Raw genomic sequence first — 15,871 nt, 5'->3', positions numbered from 1 at the left:
CAGCAGGGACAAGAAGGCAGTGCAGGATTGATACATGAAAAACTTGATTTTATAAAAGCTGTGGGGCAGAAATACCCTAAAATGTCATGTAGAAAGTTGCTCTGAAGGCCTTCAGTGCTGGCTGAGAGCAGGGGGTGTGGAGGGCTCTGCTCAGTGCTGCCTTCTCTCAGAGCCCTGCTCTTGTGTGTTTGCAGCGCAGCGATGGCCCCTACGCGCTCGTGCTCGTCCCAACCAGGGAGGTAGGTGCCTCTTCCTTTCTCCATCTGTCTGAACACTCATCTTTGGGGGTGTAGATGTGGGTCCACCAGAGTTCCCCACATCAGAAAACGCTGTCAGTCCTTTTGCTGGGATCTTGCCCTCACAGAAAGTGTTGTCATTTTTGTTCAGTGCCAAGCAGAGTAAGAAAGGAGTTTCTCAGTTCTCCTCCTGCAGTTGGAAATCTTTGTGGAGGCTGGAGGAGCTCTCTGGCTCAGTGCAGACCTCCTGCAGGGGGAATGAGTAAAACCAATGAATTCAGCTTTGCATATGTGTAGCTTTATACAAGTATTTAATTTTCAAAGCTGTTTATTCAAATCCATAAGTGAATGCTGAAGCTGAGGCCTCCAAGAGTTGGTTTCTCCATTGAACTCTTCTATTTAATTTATATTACTTGCAACTGCAAAGGCAGTGTCAGAAGAGGTTATCAACCTTTTTTATTTTTGTTTGGTATGTCAAATGATAATAACTTCCATGTGGAGAATTGATTGCAGGTATCTCATTTGGGGTCCAATATTTTATGCAGCCTGCAGTGCAATATCTCTGCTCTGTTACCTGAAAGGAGAAGGCTCTGAAGCTATTTAAATTTTTACAGCAACAACTTACTGCCTCTTTAGGATGCCATGTGAATACTAAGCATGGAGGAAACTGTGTGTGAGCTCATTTAAAGGGCTGCCATTGAGAGTACTTGGGAAGATAATTTGTGATTACAATTGGTATTACTTTGGAATGGAAGCAATAACCTTCCTTGAGAAAAGAAATGCAGAAAATCCAGTTGCACAATCACTCTCTGGGTCAGGTGAGGAACAGTGAGGACTGCCAGAAGAGAATTGACTTGTTTTTCCTTTTCATGGTGTTTTTTTTTTCCCAGAATTTTTATAATTTTCTCTTTTATTCTTCCTCTGGAGCAAAATCATCTGTGCCTGTAGCTTGTTTTCTCCCCAGGGCATTCACAGAAGCCAGCAGAAGTCTCTCTTGTCCTGAGAGCTGGCTCATGGAGCTGAGCCAGTAGAGAGATTTTTGAGCAGGTCAAAATGCAATAAAAGAGAGATTATTCAAGAGAAAAAAATTAATAAGCAGAAAAGAAAAACTAAGGATGCATTTAGAATTCTGATAAACATAACTAGATTAATTTACAGATTTTTGTGCCGTAGGGATTTGTAATCCAGCTTTTCAGTCCAGAGAGACTTTGTCAGAGCTCATTTTCTTTTGTTGATTTCCATAGCTTGCACTTCAAAGTTTTGATACAATCCAGAAACTACTTAAGGTAAGAATTCAATGCTCTGTGTTCTCTGTGCTCCTGTAAGGAGCTAAACAACTTCAGTTCCTGTGAATTCAGCTGGAGGTTTAATGAAATCCAGCACCTGGAAAGATGTATGGTCCTTAAAGATAAATGTGTTTAAGTGTGTGATTTCCCTATGGCATGTTTTAAATTATTACATGAGCAATTAAGTGATTAATTATGGCACCCTAGTTGCACATGTGCTGATAAACAAGCACAGTTGATTTTCACAGCCATTTGTTTGTAGAAATACCTTTCATTGTCTCAGGCTGAGTTATGAATGGAAGCTCTCGTGGTGACAAGGACCGTTTTACTGAAACTAATACAGGACAGATGGGTTTCAGATGGGGAGCAGGACTTGGGGAACTGCTTTGCCAGCTGAATGACTGGAGAAATGAGAAGGCTTTTAAAATCATTAAATGATAGTGCTTTCCTTGTAATTGAGGCAGAGTATCTTACCATTGGGCTAGAAGGTGTTTAAATCATTTATCTGATCCATATTTCCACCCCCTCTTCATTTTTCTTTGGAATAATAGGGTACTTTCTCATTATTTATAAGTCTTATAAATTTATAAGTCTTAAAAAGAGACTTACAAGTCTTTTTTTTAGTGCTGGAGCTGTGATCACATCACATGCACACTGCTGTCAGCCCCATCCTCTCTCTTTTTTGCCAAGAAACATCATTTTTTTATTAGGCTTTGTCTTGTTATTACGAAGAATCATTGCTGGTCTTGGTTTTCTTTTCTGTAGCCATTTACCTGGATTGTGCCTGGAGTGCTAATGGGGGGAGAAAAGAGAAAATCAGAAAAAGCCAGGTAGGAAACCAACTTCTTAAATTGTATTTTGGGTCCTTCTGCTCTACAGACTCCTTATCTGCTACTCTTGTTTAGTTTTTCTTTCTGGGAGGGCGGATGGTGAGCCTGGATCAGGTTGTGATCCCCTGGATCTTACACAGGCACAGTGGCTGGGTCAGCAGGAAACATTCACTTCCCCCAGTTGAATCTCTTTCTAAAATGTTGATGAGCCTTCTGAGAAGATGAGCTCTTGTGTCAGTATTTCTTTTTCCCTCTTCTGACAAACACCTGTATTTGCTTACCACCAATTGTATTTGTTATGGGGGAAATTGCTTTCTGGAGAAGAGATTTCCTGGTGTTAAAAATTCCTTTCTTTCCCCTTTTCAAGAATTGAATTGTAAGCTGGTAATCCAAAATGGAATTTTCATTTCTCTCTATATAATCATACACAAAAAGAAGTTTACTCTTGACAGTAAAACAAGTACTCAATTAGAAAAGAAAACCTAGCTGGGGTGTGTTAGATTTTTTTTTTTAATATTATTATTTATTTCCAGCCTGTCCTTAGCACTGAGTGTGCCTCTGAGTATCAGAGTATCAGTGATGATCAAGGATGAATTTTAGCTGGGCAAAACAAATCAGTTTTTATCAGTGATAATGTGCTGTCCCTGATTTTACTGTGGCACTTTTTCCCTCTGTAGGTTCCAGTTCCTCACTCGGGGTCCTATTCCATGTTAACCTGCATGGAATTGTTTTTTCTTTCTTTTCTTTCCCTTACCTGGGTTTTATTTTTTGTTTTGAAATCTGCACAGGTTACGGAAAGGGATCAATATCCTCATCTCCACTCCTGGCCGCCTGGTTGATCACATCAGGTCCACGGAATGCATTCATTTCCGTCGCACTCAGTGGCTGATCATTGATGAAGCAGACAGGTAAACTTCCAAGAGTTCAGGTACAGAGAATTATTACAATACCCTCTGCATCATAATTCACTAAATATTTTTTTTTAAATGATGAGAGGGTGTGATTTTAATCCATTCATGCTCATTGGCCTCAGCCAAGCACCAGATGTCTGGGATTAGGACGAAATACCCACTTTGGACAGATTGTTGGGCAATTATTCATTGCAAATATGTCGTGCAGTATTAAGACTTTCTCCTTCCTACAGCACCTGTAACCATCTCTGGTGTCTCTGTAGGATCCTGGACCTGGGTTTTGAGAAGGATGTGGCTGTGATACTCAATGCTTTAAATGCTGAGAGAGAGACTCGTCAGAATGTGCTGCTCTCAGCCACCCTCACTGAAGGTGGGTTATGGACAGATGGGGGCTCTTGTAGCTGGATAATGCACAGGCAACTGCAGAATAGTTGATTGAGTCTGCCTCTATTACAGCTCAGTCTGAAGCCCTTTGCAGGAGTGGAATTAATTTCCTGTTAATTTCTGTTAATTTCTTTGGCTTATGGCACTTCCTTTATGACTGGAATTTCTGTCAGTGTATGTATTTCCATGGCCTCCACATATGTCTCTCAAATTCCTTAGCAAAGTTACCATGAACCTGAAAGTTCATTTGTTTGCTATACAAATGCAGGCATTTGAATTAAGGCAAAAAGCTAATTGCAAGAGAGCTGTTGTATGCTTTGTTCTGTACCACACAAGCTGCTGAGGCAGGAGCTGAACCAGGCCTTCTGACTCCTGCACTCTTGACAGAGTGAAGATCTGCTGGGATTTTCCCACCCACATTTAAAAGTAGGCCTGCCAAATGCTGTCTGTCCATAAAGACATTCATGTACTGTGAAATAGCACAGTCAGCTGGAGTAGTGTCTTGTCAAGGTTCTGGTGGAGTCCACAGCAGCTAAGCCTTAAAAAGGCTGAGGTTTGTGAGAGGGTGCTGTCCTTGTCTGAGGGTGGCTCACTGGGTTCTTGCCCTCCCCTCCTTTTCACTGGAATTGTGTTAGTTGGTTTTTTGTGTGAGTTCATCATCCCAGGCCAGACTGGGCCTCACGTGTCTCTCATTTCTGTGGTTTAGGAGTGACACGCCTGGCTGATATCAGCTTGAATGACCCTGTCAGCATCTCTGTAGCAGATGAAATCCAGAAGATGCCTGAGCCAGCATCACAAACAGACAGGGAAGCCAGCAGTTCATTGAACTGCATGGAGCAGGAAAACTTTGCTGTTCCAGAGACACTCCAGCAGTATGTCATGATGGTCCCCAGCAAACTGAGGCTTGTCACGTTAGCAGCTTTTATCCTGCAGAAATGCAAGGTGAGACTCTGTTTGCATTTATATTATTAAGTAGCCCTTTGCCCTTTCCAACTCCTTTATCTGTTCCTCTGTTGAGGATAGCATGGATTAGATCCAGGGCTTTGAAGTGCATCTTGAACCACAAGAGAGCTGAGGTGCTGTTGTGTCTTTCATGCTGTGCAGCATGTACTCATTCTTCTGTTGAGGGCTCTCTGTTTGGTGTCAGACTCTGTAATCCTTTCCCAGATAATTATATCTCCAGAAGTGTCAACCACCTGGATCTTTTCATGATCGGGGAATTGAGAGAGGCCTTTGGAAGTGGTCATGTGCAATTCTTCTTGTTCTTGCAGTTTGAAAAGCGCCACAAGATGATCATCTTTTTCTCCAGCTGTGAACAAGTGGAATTCTACCACGAGCTCCTTGTAAAGGTCCTTTCAGGAGGGCCAGAGTCAGAACAACCTGGACGTTCACCCCTCTCCTCTGTGAGCTTACGTTTTCTACGTCTGCACGGCAACATGGAACAGGAAGTAAGCACTCTCAAAACGTCAGGATCTGCAGTTTTATTCCTTTTTCCCTATGATTTATTATGTGGCTATTTTGGGGAGGAGGGCAGAAGAGAGGACAGAGAGTCATTTCACCTCTAGGGGCCTCAGTCTTCCATCTGCTAATGAGAATAAAGATATTGTCTCATTTCTGGAAAGTATCTTGGTAGCTGTATCTGAAAAACACACCTGAACAAGCCAATGTGTTATTTCAGCAGGCAGAGCAGCCATTCTCTATTCCCAGTGGGTGCACTAAACCATTTATGTCTCTGTGTTTCTCTCTCTTGCAGTCAAGACAGACTTTTAATGCCAAAGGAAAACCTTTTTCAAGCCCCAAAACATTATTACCTAATAAGTTGTCCCCATTAAATGAGGCTGGAGCAGTTTGGCTTTGGTTTTGAAGAGCAGTGTCTTGACAGAGTGCTGTTTTCCCTGGGATGGAATAATAGCATTGTAACAGTGATTACCCCAAAATAGTTTTGGACCTTTTGGAGAGGTTGGGCCTTGCTACAGAGGGCTGAGAGGCCAGGAAGAGAGTGTCAGATGAACTGTCACTGCAGAGTTTCTCACAATAGCTGAGACCTCCCTTGGAAGTTCAGGCCCAGATCCTGCCCTTGGTCTGTGATGGAGAGAGCTGCTGCTCTACTCTGAGCTGCACAGCAGAGATGGTAAATGAATAAAGCTCTTCTGATGAAGCAAGAGGTGAAGAGCCATTGTTTTTCTCGCTCATTCCCATCCTGTGGAGACCAGAAACATGTGCTTTGCTGTCCCTGCAGTCTGGCCTTTCCTCAACCTGCCTGCCTGAGCAAGTGAGCAGGCCTGGTCTGGCCCAACTCTACCCTGACCAGCTGTTAAGCCAACAGAACACCACTAAGTAGCTGGCACCAGGGGAAGGGTTTTGCCTTTTTAGTACCCAGTGTGTAATTAGTGCTTGATGTCTTCAAATTAAGAGCATTAATGGAGCTAAATTGTGGATCCCATATGGTACTGCTGAGCACGGCTGCTGTCATTGTCAACAAGATACAGCGTGCTCTCTTCTTTAATTTTTGTCAGCTGAGGGTTCAGTGTGTCAGCAAGGCCCAAGTTTCCCTTCTTTTCTGGAACAGCACCTCTAGCTGGGAGTCAAGTGTGTAAGGTTTCTCCTCTTTTATCATTAATGCACTTAGCTCCTAGCCAGAACTCCAGGGAAAGGCTTGAAACGTGGAAATAAGGATATTTTGGAAAGCAAGCAGGAAAGGGAGTGTAGGTGCAGAGATGGTATTGGCAAGTGAAGACCAAGTTCTGCTGAGAACTTTGATTATTGGTGCTCAGAGATAGCAAATATCATTGTGATGTAATGTGAGTTGTAGAGTCAGTTTTTGTGGTTTCCTCAAGGAAAAAAACACACCCCAAAGCTGTTAGTTAAAATAATTGGAATGTGCTTGGGAAGGTTTGGGGACTGACAAAGCAGAAGGCTTTTGAAGGGAGCTGAGGGGCTGTACTGGGTTCCTGCAGTTCCCTTTAATGGCTCAGAGACTGCTGGGGGTAATTTGGGATCTGGGTGCTGTGGATGGCACTGCCTGTGGGCCTGAACTCATGTAAGGAGTGGGGGCTGCAGGAGCTGTGATGGTGCAGGGCAGAGATGGGGACAAGGCTGCCTCTGACCCTGGTGGAAGGAGCAGCCTCCATCCCAGTGTCATCAGCCCCATTGGTGGCCTTTGCCAGTAGAAGGGAAAGCATGGGAAGGTGCCTCCTTTCCCCTTGGGCAGGGATTTCTGGCCATCTCTCCTGCCCTGTTACTTTGTCCCACAGCAGTTCACTGTGCAGCTGAGCATCCCTGCCACTCAGTAATTCCAGAGTCAGAGCAGTGGCTGTGTGCATGCCCCATTGGGCACATGATGAGGCTGATCTCTTGTGATGTGATTATATCACTGTGTCAACAAAATGGGCTTATCCTGCCCATCGTGTGACTGGACAGACAGCAGTGAACATGTCCAGCTTTGCTTGTTTCCACAAAAGCCTGTCTTGCCCATAAAGTGTGCCAGTGCTTCTGTTGGTGCTGCCTAATCCTTTGTGGATCCCCTCTCCATGTAAAACAGTTCCTGTTTGCTGGCACACACAGGCTCTGCTTCTGTGCAAACCGTGGAGGTGTTGGCTGCTCTGATTTGCCCAAATGCATCCAGGCTTCCCCAGACACTGCCTTCCTACCTGGGACCACACCTGTGTGCCACAGATTTTTCCATTTGCAGTAAGAGTCTGGCACTTGTGAGGCCAATTCCTTTGCTTTTGGATCTGTACATGATCTAGTGAACAAGACACAGTTAAATTGTTACCTTAGCTAATTTGCTTTGTGTTTGATTGTAATGTGCATAAGCAGTCTTTTAATTCTTCCTTTTCAATCTTCTAGGAAAGGACAGAGGTCTTCCAGGAGTTCCTAAAATCCAAGACTGGCATCTTGCTTTGCACTGTGAGTAACTTGGAGTCACTTAGGAGCTCCACACTAATGGTCTGTTCCCTAAGGGAAACCAGAGGAATTGGCACTGAGTTTTAATTCCAGCTCACTGTCTGACCTTGAGGAAAGACATCTCCTTTTTCTGCATCTCACATGTTCAGTAGGGACGGGGCCTTCTTGGAAAACTACTAACATGATCTTCTGCTGAGTTACCATATACAGGAAGAACTGTATGTCTTATATTAGAGACCACCAAGTATTTTGCTTGGTCTTCTGTCTGGAAAAATCTGTTCCTTTGAAGCTGGAGCCTTGCCTCCTACATGCAGCCAGTAGAATGCAATCCTGATTTGTAGTGTGCCCCAGAACTGCCAGGAAAACTGGATGGAATGTGGTATTTGCCATCTGAATAAATACCCCAAGGTTAAAAACAACCACCTGCAGAGGTGGAAAGGGGAGCCCAACCAGAGAAGGAAAAGCACATGCTCTGCTGCTCTCCTTGTGCCCTTCAAGCTCCTTCCAAGGGTGCTGAGGGTGAAATTCTTGTCCTCTTCTGAAGTTTGCTGGCACCCTTGGGTTGTGGTGGCACCTTTACCTCTCACTCCTGACCTGCCAGGGCCACAGGCTGCTGCAGTGGTGCAGAAGGCTGCACGATTTGCTCTCTAATAGTGGCAGCTGTTGATCTGAAAACGTGTGAATCTTGGCGATTTCTACCCACTGCAAACCTGTAAATTACAGCGATCGGGAGTAATTAGAGCTGAGAAACCCTCTCCAGCTCTGAAATGACTCCTGTTCTCTGCTCTCCTGCATGTTATTCTTAAAGGAAACCACTTGCAATTTTTTTCAGAGTGTGGGGAGCTGAATTTTTTCTTTTTTCTGCCCACAGTTCAAACTAGGAGTGCTGTGTATATAGGAGTGCTTGATTTAGCATTGCCAAATTATTTATTATGTCACCTGTAAAATTCTACCTGTTACCTTCTGGTCCTGCTTTGTGTGTACAACCTTTCAGTGATTTGATCAAGGTCAAAATGCATCTTTGCAGTGCATAAGTGGAACTGTAACTTGGTTCCCTTGTATACAGAGGTAATACTTGAGTGTCAGAACTAGGGAGGAGAATAGAGCTTAAATTATTCAGTAGTGTAGATTGTTTCGAAGATAAAAAGTGTTTGGTAAATTCTGAAAAATAAATAGCTAAACTTTGTTATCCTTGATGCACATAACTGAGAAATGTCAGATACGTATCTTGTTTTTGAAATTCCAATTTAATGGGTTTGGAAGGAAGGTAAATGCTCAATTTTGGACAAAGAAAAAGCAAAACCATTTTAATCACTAGGCTAGCAATTCCTGGGTGAGAAGGTTTGAAGGGCAAATGCAGCCTGTGACAGGAAAAAAAATCTGTCAGGAAATGTGCAACTGTTGACAAGGTAGGAAGAATTTGGATAAAGAAATCTTGGTGGATGGGATTCCCCCTCTTGAGACACTGTGGAGATGTGGTTTGATTTCATGCTGTGCCACAGACTCAGTGCAGGTGAACAATTGGTGGAATTGGGGTGACAAGGCAAGTAGCCACATTTCACTTGAGCAGCAGTGGTTGTGGGTTTGCTCCTGACCTGTCACAAATGGGAGGTAATGATCATAAACGGGAGATAACGTGGAGTAACCTGGATTGCCATGATGAGGGTGGTGTAAGGTAACACATTTATTGTAAGCCTCCTCCTCCTCTTCAGTCTAAGCTGCTTTGCATTTCCTGCAAGGCAGGGATGCAGCTCCTGCCGGTGCTGGTGACTCTGCCTCAGCTGGCACGTGGTCAGCACGTTAAGCACAGTGAGCTGCGTGTCTTGAGTCCAAAATCTCCCTGTGCTTCAACTCCCCATCTGTAAAATGGGGAAAGTAGCACAGTTCCATCTTACAGAGATGTTGGGAGGACAAATGCATTGAAAGCAGGAGGTGGCCTGTTACCACAGTAATGGGGACCATATGGACACCTTAATATAGAGATACACTTTGCACCAGTCCCACATTACAGGTGCCTCCCCAACGCAGATGTCCAAAGGGCAGCCAGGCTCTGTGACCACCTCCTGCCTCTAAGGGCATTGCTTTTTCTGACACTCTTCTCCATATCAGCAACAAAAAAAAAAAAAATTCTGCAGAAAGGTGGTTCTGTTCTTTTCACTGCAAAATCGTGGTTTGTGCCCACAAAATTTTGAAACCTGGCTCACAAAAGAGCAACACAAATAATGTTGCTGTCCTTCCCTTGTCCCTTATGCCATGTTCTCCACCCATCTTTCCGCTCTAGTAAGCAATGGGACCTGCTGTTCCTTTTATTAATTTGCTCTATGTCATATGTATATTAATATAGCCCACAAAATATTTTTGCCAGACAATATAAGCTGGCAGACAAGAAAATAAAGAAGGGCCATGTATCTCAGAGGGTCTCATCCAGATTTATTTCTCTCTCCTTCACTGAAAGTTCTTTGCGGCTTCCTTTGGGATGTGCCTTTTAAACAAGTTCATCTCTTCCAGGGAGGGAGAAAAGATCATTTGGAGATTGTTTGCTGTTTACTCAGTCACGCTAACTCATCTTGCCAGTTTTCTGGCGGCCCCAGCCAAGAGCTTTCGCCTCTGACAGCTTCTGTGCTCTCCCCTTCCTCCTCTGATTACGCAGCCCAATCTGTCACCCTGCCGACGGGGGTCTCTACCCTGCTGATGGCTTTCCACACTCGGCAGTAATGACTTTTGGCAGGCCGGGAAGGCGCGAGAGCTTCTTCCCCAGCTTGGAGAGCCGTTAGGCCCTCTCTGCCTGTTAGCTAAAGCACTTTGTGAGGTTCTTTGGTAAATAAATGAGTCATTTTAATCCAACTGACAGCCTGGCACCTGAGCAAGCTGCCTTCCATCTGTACTTCTAGGCCTCATGTAGGCAGCCAATTGTCAAGCTCAGGGCCTTCAAGACCTCACCATTGAGTGTCTTTCAAAAGCAACTTTAGCAATTTCCTTTGCCCTAATTAGATTGTGTGAGAGGGACTGAGCAAACCGAGGCCCTTGCAAAACTTTTGTGGCCCTGTTGGTTCTGATCTTCTGCAGTGACAGGACTCGCTTTCGGTGTGACCTTTTTGCCCTCCATTCCCTGGCACCCACCCCTGTGCCCCATTCTTGTACCCCCAAGCACAAGCACAGGCTGGTAACATGAATTGTTCAAAGCAGAAATTTCAGCCTTTCTAGCATCCCTTGGGTGGATTGTTCCTTGATTCTGTGCCCCTGTGTGCCTTGCAGTTGGGATCAGGGCAGGAACCTGGTTAAGGCTTCAGGTTATCTTTTAAAATGGCACTGGTGTAGGTTTAGTTTTGGTTTTTTGCTCCCATGAGCTGGGCACTGAAGATTTGGCCCTTCTGTTGCTCATGGAAAGGAGGCAGCAGCGACCTGCCAAGGTGTCACATCCTTGATTTCCCTGTAATTAAGGAATGGTGGTGTGAGGTCACACATGGAAGGGGCAGTGCCATCTGAGGCAGTGGAAAAGAGGGGACAGTGGTACATTGGAAATCTCTTGGGCTTCTTGAAAGAGTACTGGCAGCAGATTAGTGTGTCTGTGTGTGGAATAAATGTAAGACTGGATTGTTGTTGTTTGGGCTGTGTTCTCTCTCCTGGAAAGGTGACCCACAAATATTTTTCTAAAATTCTGAGAAGTTGAAAATCATGGGCTCAGCCAGCAGAGGAAAGCAAATCAACTCAAACTTTTTACCCTAGTCCTACCTTGCTGCTCTCTACCAGGGCCTTTGAGGAAAAGGAGCTTGAGGAGACACAGGTGGACTGATACTGAGGAATCTTTGAGAGTTTGCAAAACACTCCAATTACCAGTAAATCCCAAGAGACTTGTGAAAGAGAGCCAAGGGAAACCCCAGGAGAGTAGCTGCTGTTGTGTGTCAGTAATAACTGAGTGGAGTTGGTGGCACTGTGAAAGTGATCATGAATGCAAGGCTGGTGATGGGAGAAAGCCTTCTCCTAAAATGTTCTCCCTGGCTGTTTATGAGGCTTTTATTGAACCTTTTCAGCTTGGACAAATGCACGTGAAAATGCTGACTGTGGCAGTGATTTTCCAAGCTGAGTTGTTGAGAAAATTATCTTGGAAGAGTAGGGAAAGAATCTGGGTGGATGAGAGGGATGGCTCCTGCCAGTGCTGTCCACTCCTTCCCATGTTAGAGGTGCTCCAGACCACAGGGGTGTCTTGGTTGTTGGTTTATTTTGAGGAAACTGCCCTGTGCCAAGGTCAGAGCCCTCTCCTCAGCCAGCCTTTCCTCAGCTCCTGGGTGTGAGGAAGAGCACAGTAAGGGAAAAGACCAAAGCCTTGTCAGCGTGGAAGAACAGAGCCAGCCAGCTCGGAATCAGCCGTCAGCGCTCCTGTCTGATCGTGCTGCAGAGTTTATAGTCTTGTTATCCTGCTAACTGCTGTACATGCTTCCCGACTTCCCTTGATTTATTTTCTCCAACCTCCTTTAAATGGCTTTTTGTACATCTGTTCATTCTGACTCTGGGAACGAGTCACTCCTTAATGAGCGTGTTGGAGCGCGAGTGTGCATTATTTCGGAGTGGGCGCTGTGGAAAGTGTCTCCTCTTTTACTGCAGTTGGAGCCACAAAACAGCCTGGTTAGTGCTTATGGGAAGGCCTTTGCTGCCAAAACATCAGCTTCCCATTCTTTTAACGTGTGTGGGAGTTGCATGAAAACACTTCAGTGGGTGGCTGACACATTTTTAGTACATTAAGCTCCTGCTTACGTCCTTAATATATTCTATTTTGCAACTAGCTAAAAGATACATGTGTTGCAAAACATTTCCTAACAGAGTTAAATCTGCACACCTGCTCTGCTATTGCACCTGGTGAATGTAAAATCCAAGGAGTATGTGAGGACATTACTAATGAACAGAAAATCAAGAAGGGAGATTGAAATGTGTTTGCACTCTCTGTTTTGGATAGCATTTAAACTCTTTTCTCTCAGAAGGGGGTATGTTTTTGGAGATATCTGGCTGTGGATAACTAAAGGGTCTCATTCAAGTCCTTCTCCAAGTTGATGGGTTTTCTCACCAGCTGGCACATCAGATAACACTTTGACAGCAGCTTCAGACTCTTTTCTTCGTTGCTGCATTTTGTTTCTCCAAATCAAAGCCAGTCTGGTGCAAATCTAAGGCATAGCTGAAGTCCCCTTTCCTCAAGCTGTGCTCCAGCTTCCTGCAGATTCTGCTAAATTGTTTGTTTGGCTTTTATTTTAGGGCCAGATGACCTGCAAGTCATCTGCTCCTCAACTTCAGACCATCACCTAGGAAACAACTAATTATTTGTAGGTAGAGATCAGTGTATCTTTGGACATTCCACCCAAGGCCAGGGATTCTTGACCATTGGCCTTTATGTTTTTTTTCCCTTTTCATCATAAGCAGCATGATTTTAGTACTTAGATTTGCTGTGGATAAAGGTGTGCTGAGAACTAGTGCTGCCTTTCAGATATTTAATTCTACCTCTCTGTGTTTGGGTAGTAGGTGCTCATGAGCAGATCTCTTTTCATCAGTGAAACAAACTGAAGAACCAAAGGTATCACTGCCATTTATACAGTGGATTCTCTCAGGGGCTGTAGCAAAATGCAATGTAACTCAACATCACCATCCTGAAATAGGTGTTTGTGTCCTCCAGGCTTTGGGCCATAGTAGTGCATTTTTGATTGCATTGCATTTTTGATTGCCAACAATCCTTACATTTTAAACCCTCAGTGTTATTTCTGACCTTCAGTCCAAATTAGACACATAAAATTCCTACTTACATAGCCAGTTGCTTTCAGACATAGTTGCCATCCCAGAAGACTCCTCACTCTGCTGATACCTCCAAAGGATTTTTACTAAAGTGATTTCCTTATTAATTTTAAAGGATGTAGCAGCACGGGGGCTGGACCTGCCTCAAGTGACGTGGATCGTACAGGTGGGTTTGCTCTGTGTGTCTCTGTGTTAACTGCAGCCTTGCTCACATGAATTCCCTTCCCAGAACCTTCCTGCAGTTTGCTGGTCTTGCTGCTGATACCTGCAGGTGTGGGAGACCCACAAGTTCCTGACTGCAGGACTGGGACTCTGGGTTTTGCCAGGATAAAGCATTGCTAGGATAGCCTTGGTCTGTTTTTCTCTTTAATAACTCTGGTATTACCAGAGTTTCTCCTGGCTGGAGATGAAGCACCCTCCATTTCCCCTATCCAGGAAGCCACATTTTGTGAAATCCTGGCCATCTCTTGCAGTTCTGTTCCTGTTTTCCTGAGCTTGCTGGGGAGGCAGTTCCATGAGGAGTTTAAGTGCATTCCTGATGTTAAACACTGAGTAGCCCACTAGTGTCAGTGCAGTGACCTGAGTGTTTTGAGTAAGGCTTGGCTGGGCTGGGGCTGAGTAGCTGCAGGCATCCAGCTTCCAGAACTGCATGGTTCAGATTTTCCCTGAAGAAAACAAGCCCAACAAAACCCCACACTGCTGCATTGCTGTTGACAGAAATACAGTCCTAGGGAAAAAAAATAGAAACAAAGGAAGATGGATTGAACCTTAAAAATAGTAGCCTGTCGTTTCAAAGAGGAGGCTGAGAGCATGAGATAGGTTTCATTTCTATAAAAGATTTATAATTAAAAAAGGTTAGTTGAATAGAGGAAAAACTGATCCAGAGATTCACATGTATCAAGCGACACCTGGGTAAAAGGAACAGGGCACAGAGCCTCAACAAAGCTTTTTAATTTCTACCTCATCCCTTCAGGTAACAAATTTGATTTGATTTTTGTGTTTCTTAAAAAAAGAATGATATTGTAGCAGCCAGCTAGTCGATGAAGGCTGTGGAAGTGAAGTCTTTAATTCCCAGATCTGTATATTAATATAATTTAACCAAAGATATAGTTGCCAGTGTTAGAACGCAGTGCAAATTACCTAAAGCCCTGGGAGACTTCTGTGTGTCCAGAAGGCGAAATCTCAGCTGTCCTGAGAGCTGTGTCCAAGAGCAAGGACCTGCAGGGAGCAATTAGATTGCTCACAGCATCTTACTCACACCTCTAGCCAGTAGAAACTTTGCCAGAGGGCACAGGTATAAACACTAGAGTGGGCTTTGGTTGTTGGGTTTTTTCCAGTTAAACTGCTGAGGGCTCATTTCTGAGCAGTATCTCTGTGCTTGTTCATTTTTTTCCAGGAAAGAGAGGAAGGGGGGGAAAGAATAGGGGGAGGTTAAAAGGAGGGAAATGTGTCACCCTTTATCAGATCTTGCAAATAGCTGGGCAGTTTTGATTCCCAGTGAGGTAAATGAGAGGCAGTGCTAAATTTGGGGGGTCTTTAAGGAACATTTTCTTGGTGCCTGGTAGTTGGACAGGGGAAGACAGTTGCTACCTGTATCATAGACTGCTGAAAGCACTCCCTCCTCTCTCTTAGATTTATTCTACCCTGTAACCAGCTATGATTTGCTTTAATCCAAACAAAGCAATTTAGCCGAATTCCAAATTGGCATCAGCTGTTTTTTGTTTTGTGGTTTTTCTCCCAAATGCAGAGCAGGCAGCTCCCTGCTCCATGTGGGCAGTCCTGGGCGCTTTTTGCTGTGAGATTTTATCAGATTTGATTTTTTCTTTAGGGGAAGTGAACAGGTTTCTGTATAGAAATAAAATATAAAAGGCAGAGAGAGACACTGAGATGGGGAAAACTGTCCTATTATCTGAAAGTTGGCCAACATGTCACATCCACATGTCAAAAAACCGCCGCGGCTGAGGGGCTGAGTGATGGTTCCAAGGATGAGGCGTGTTCCAAACAGCCCAATTCCTCGGGAGGTGCAGCGTGTGGGGTGTGCCTTTTGTTCCAGGTGAGCGGGCTGGGTGTGTGGTTTCTAATTAACATCCTGTTAATTGCTCTTTTCCCCTTCCTGAAGTACAACGCTCCGGCTTCACCTGCGGAATACATCCACCGAATCGGGAGGACGGCGCGCATCGGCTGCCGCGGGAGCAGCCTGCTCGTGCTGGCGCCTTCGGAGGCAGAATATGTCAGCTTGCTGGCTTCTCACAAGATTAAGTGAGTCAGAAACGCCAACAAAAGTTTCAGCTCATCCTTGCTAATTAACCTTCCGTGGCACTTTCAGCGGGACTGTGCCTCGTGCAGGTTTTAATAAGAATTTATTAATTCTCGTGATCTAGGCCTGGCCCCAGACTAGCAAAAGGAGAAGAGGGAAGTGTGTGAAAATCATCAGCCTGACAGGTTGTGCATGAGTGAGTGTGTGTGGTGAGGGGCAGGGATAGTCAGAGATCCTTTGCACTCCATTGTTTTCTCTCTGGCCCTGTGTTCACATGGTGACTATG

At 44.6% G+C, this 15,871-nt stretch overlaps 1 protein-coding gene across 1 annotated transcript in view; it reads left to right on the top strand.

Moving 5' to 3' along the window:
* Positions 1–15,871, top strand: part of DDX31 (DEAD-box helicase 31) — a 44,859-nt gene that overhangs the window by 3,025 nt on the left and 25,963 nt on the right. The window contains exons 7-16 of the mRNA XM_041406707.1: positions 195–239; positions 1,481–1,522; positions 2,288–2,352; positions 3,141–3,260; positions 3,527–3,633; positions 4,354–4,589; positions 4,919–5,095; positions 7,497–7,556; positions 13,444–13,494; positions 15,448–15,587. Of these exons, the coding sequence (XP_041262641.1) occupies positions 195–239; positions 1,481–1,522; positions 2,288–2,352; positions 3,141–3,260; positions 3,527–3,633; positions 4,354–4,589; positions 4,919–5,095; positions 7,497–7,556; positions 13,444–13,494; positions 15,448–15,587 (1,043 nt within the window). The remainder of the gene's footprint in view (positions 1–194; positions 240–1,480; positions 1,523–2,287; positions 2,353–3,140; positions 3,261–3,526; positions 3,634–4,353; positions 4,590–4,918; positions 5,096–7,496; positions 7,557–13,443; positions 13,495–15,447; positions 15,588–15,871) is intronic.

Source organism: Onychostruthus taczanowskii, unplaced genomic scaffold (assembly GCF_017590055.1).
Source record: "Onychostruthus taczanowskii isolate IOZ18803 unplaced genomic scaffold, ASM1759005v1 scaffold25, whole genome shotgun sequence".
In the NCBI taxonomy this organism is placed as follows: Eukaryota; Metazoa; Chordata; class Aves; order Passeriformes; family Passeridae; genus Onychostruthus; species Onychostruthus taczanowskii.
This window is presented reverse-complemented; position numbering and strand designations above follow the sequence as displayed.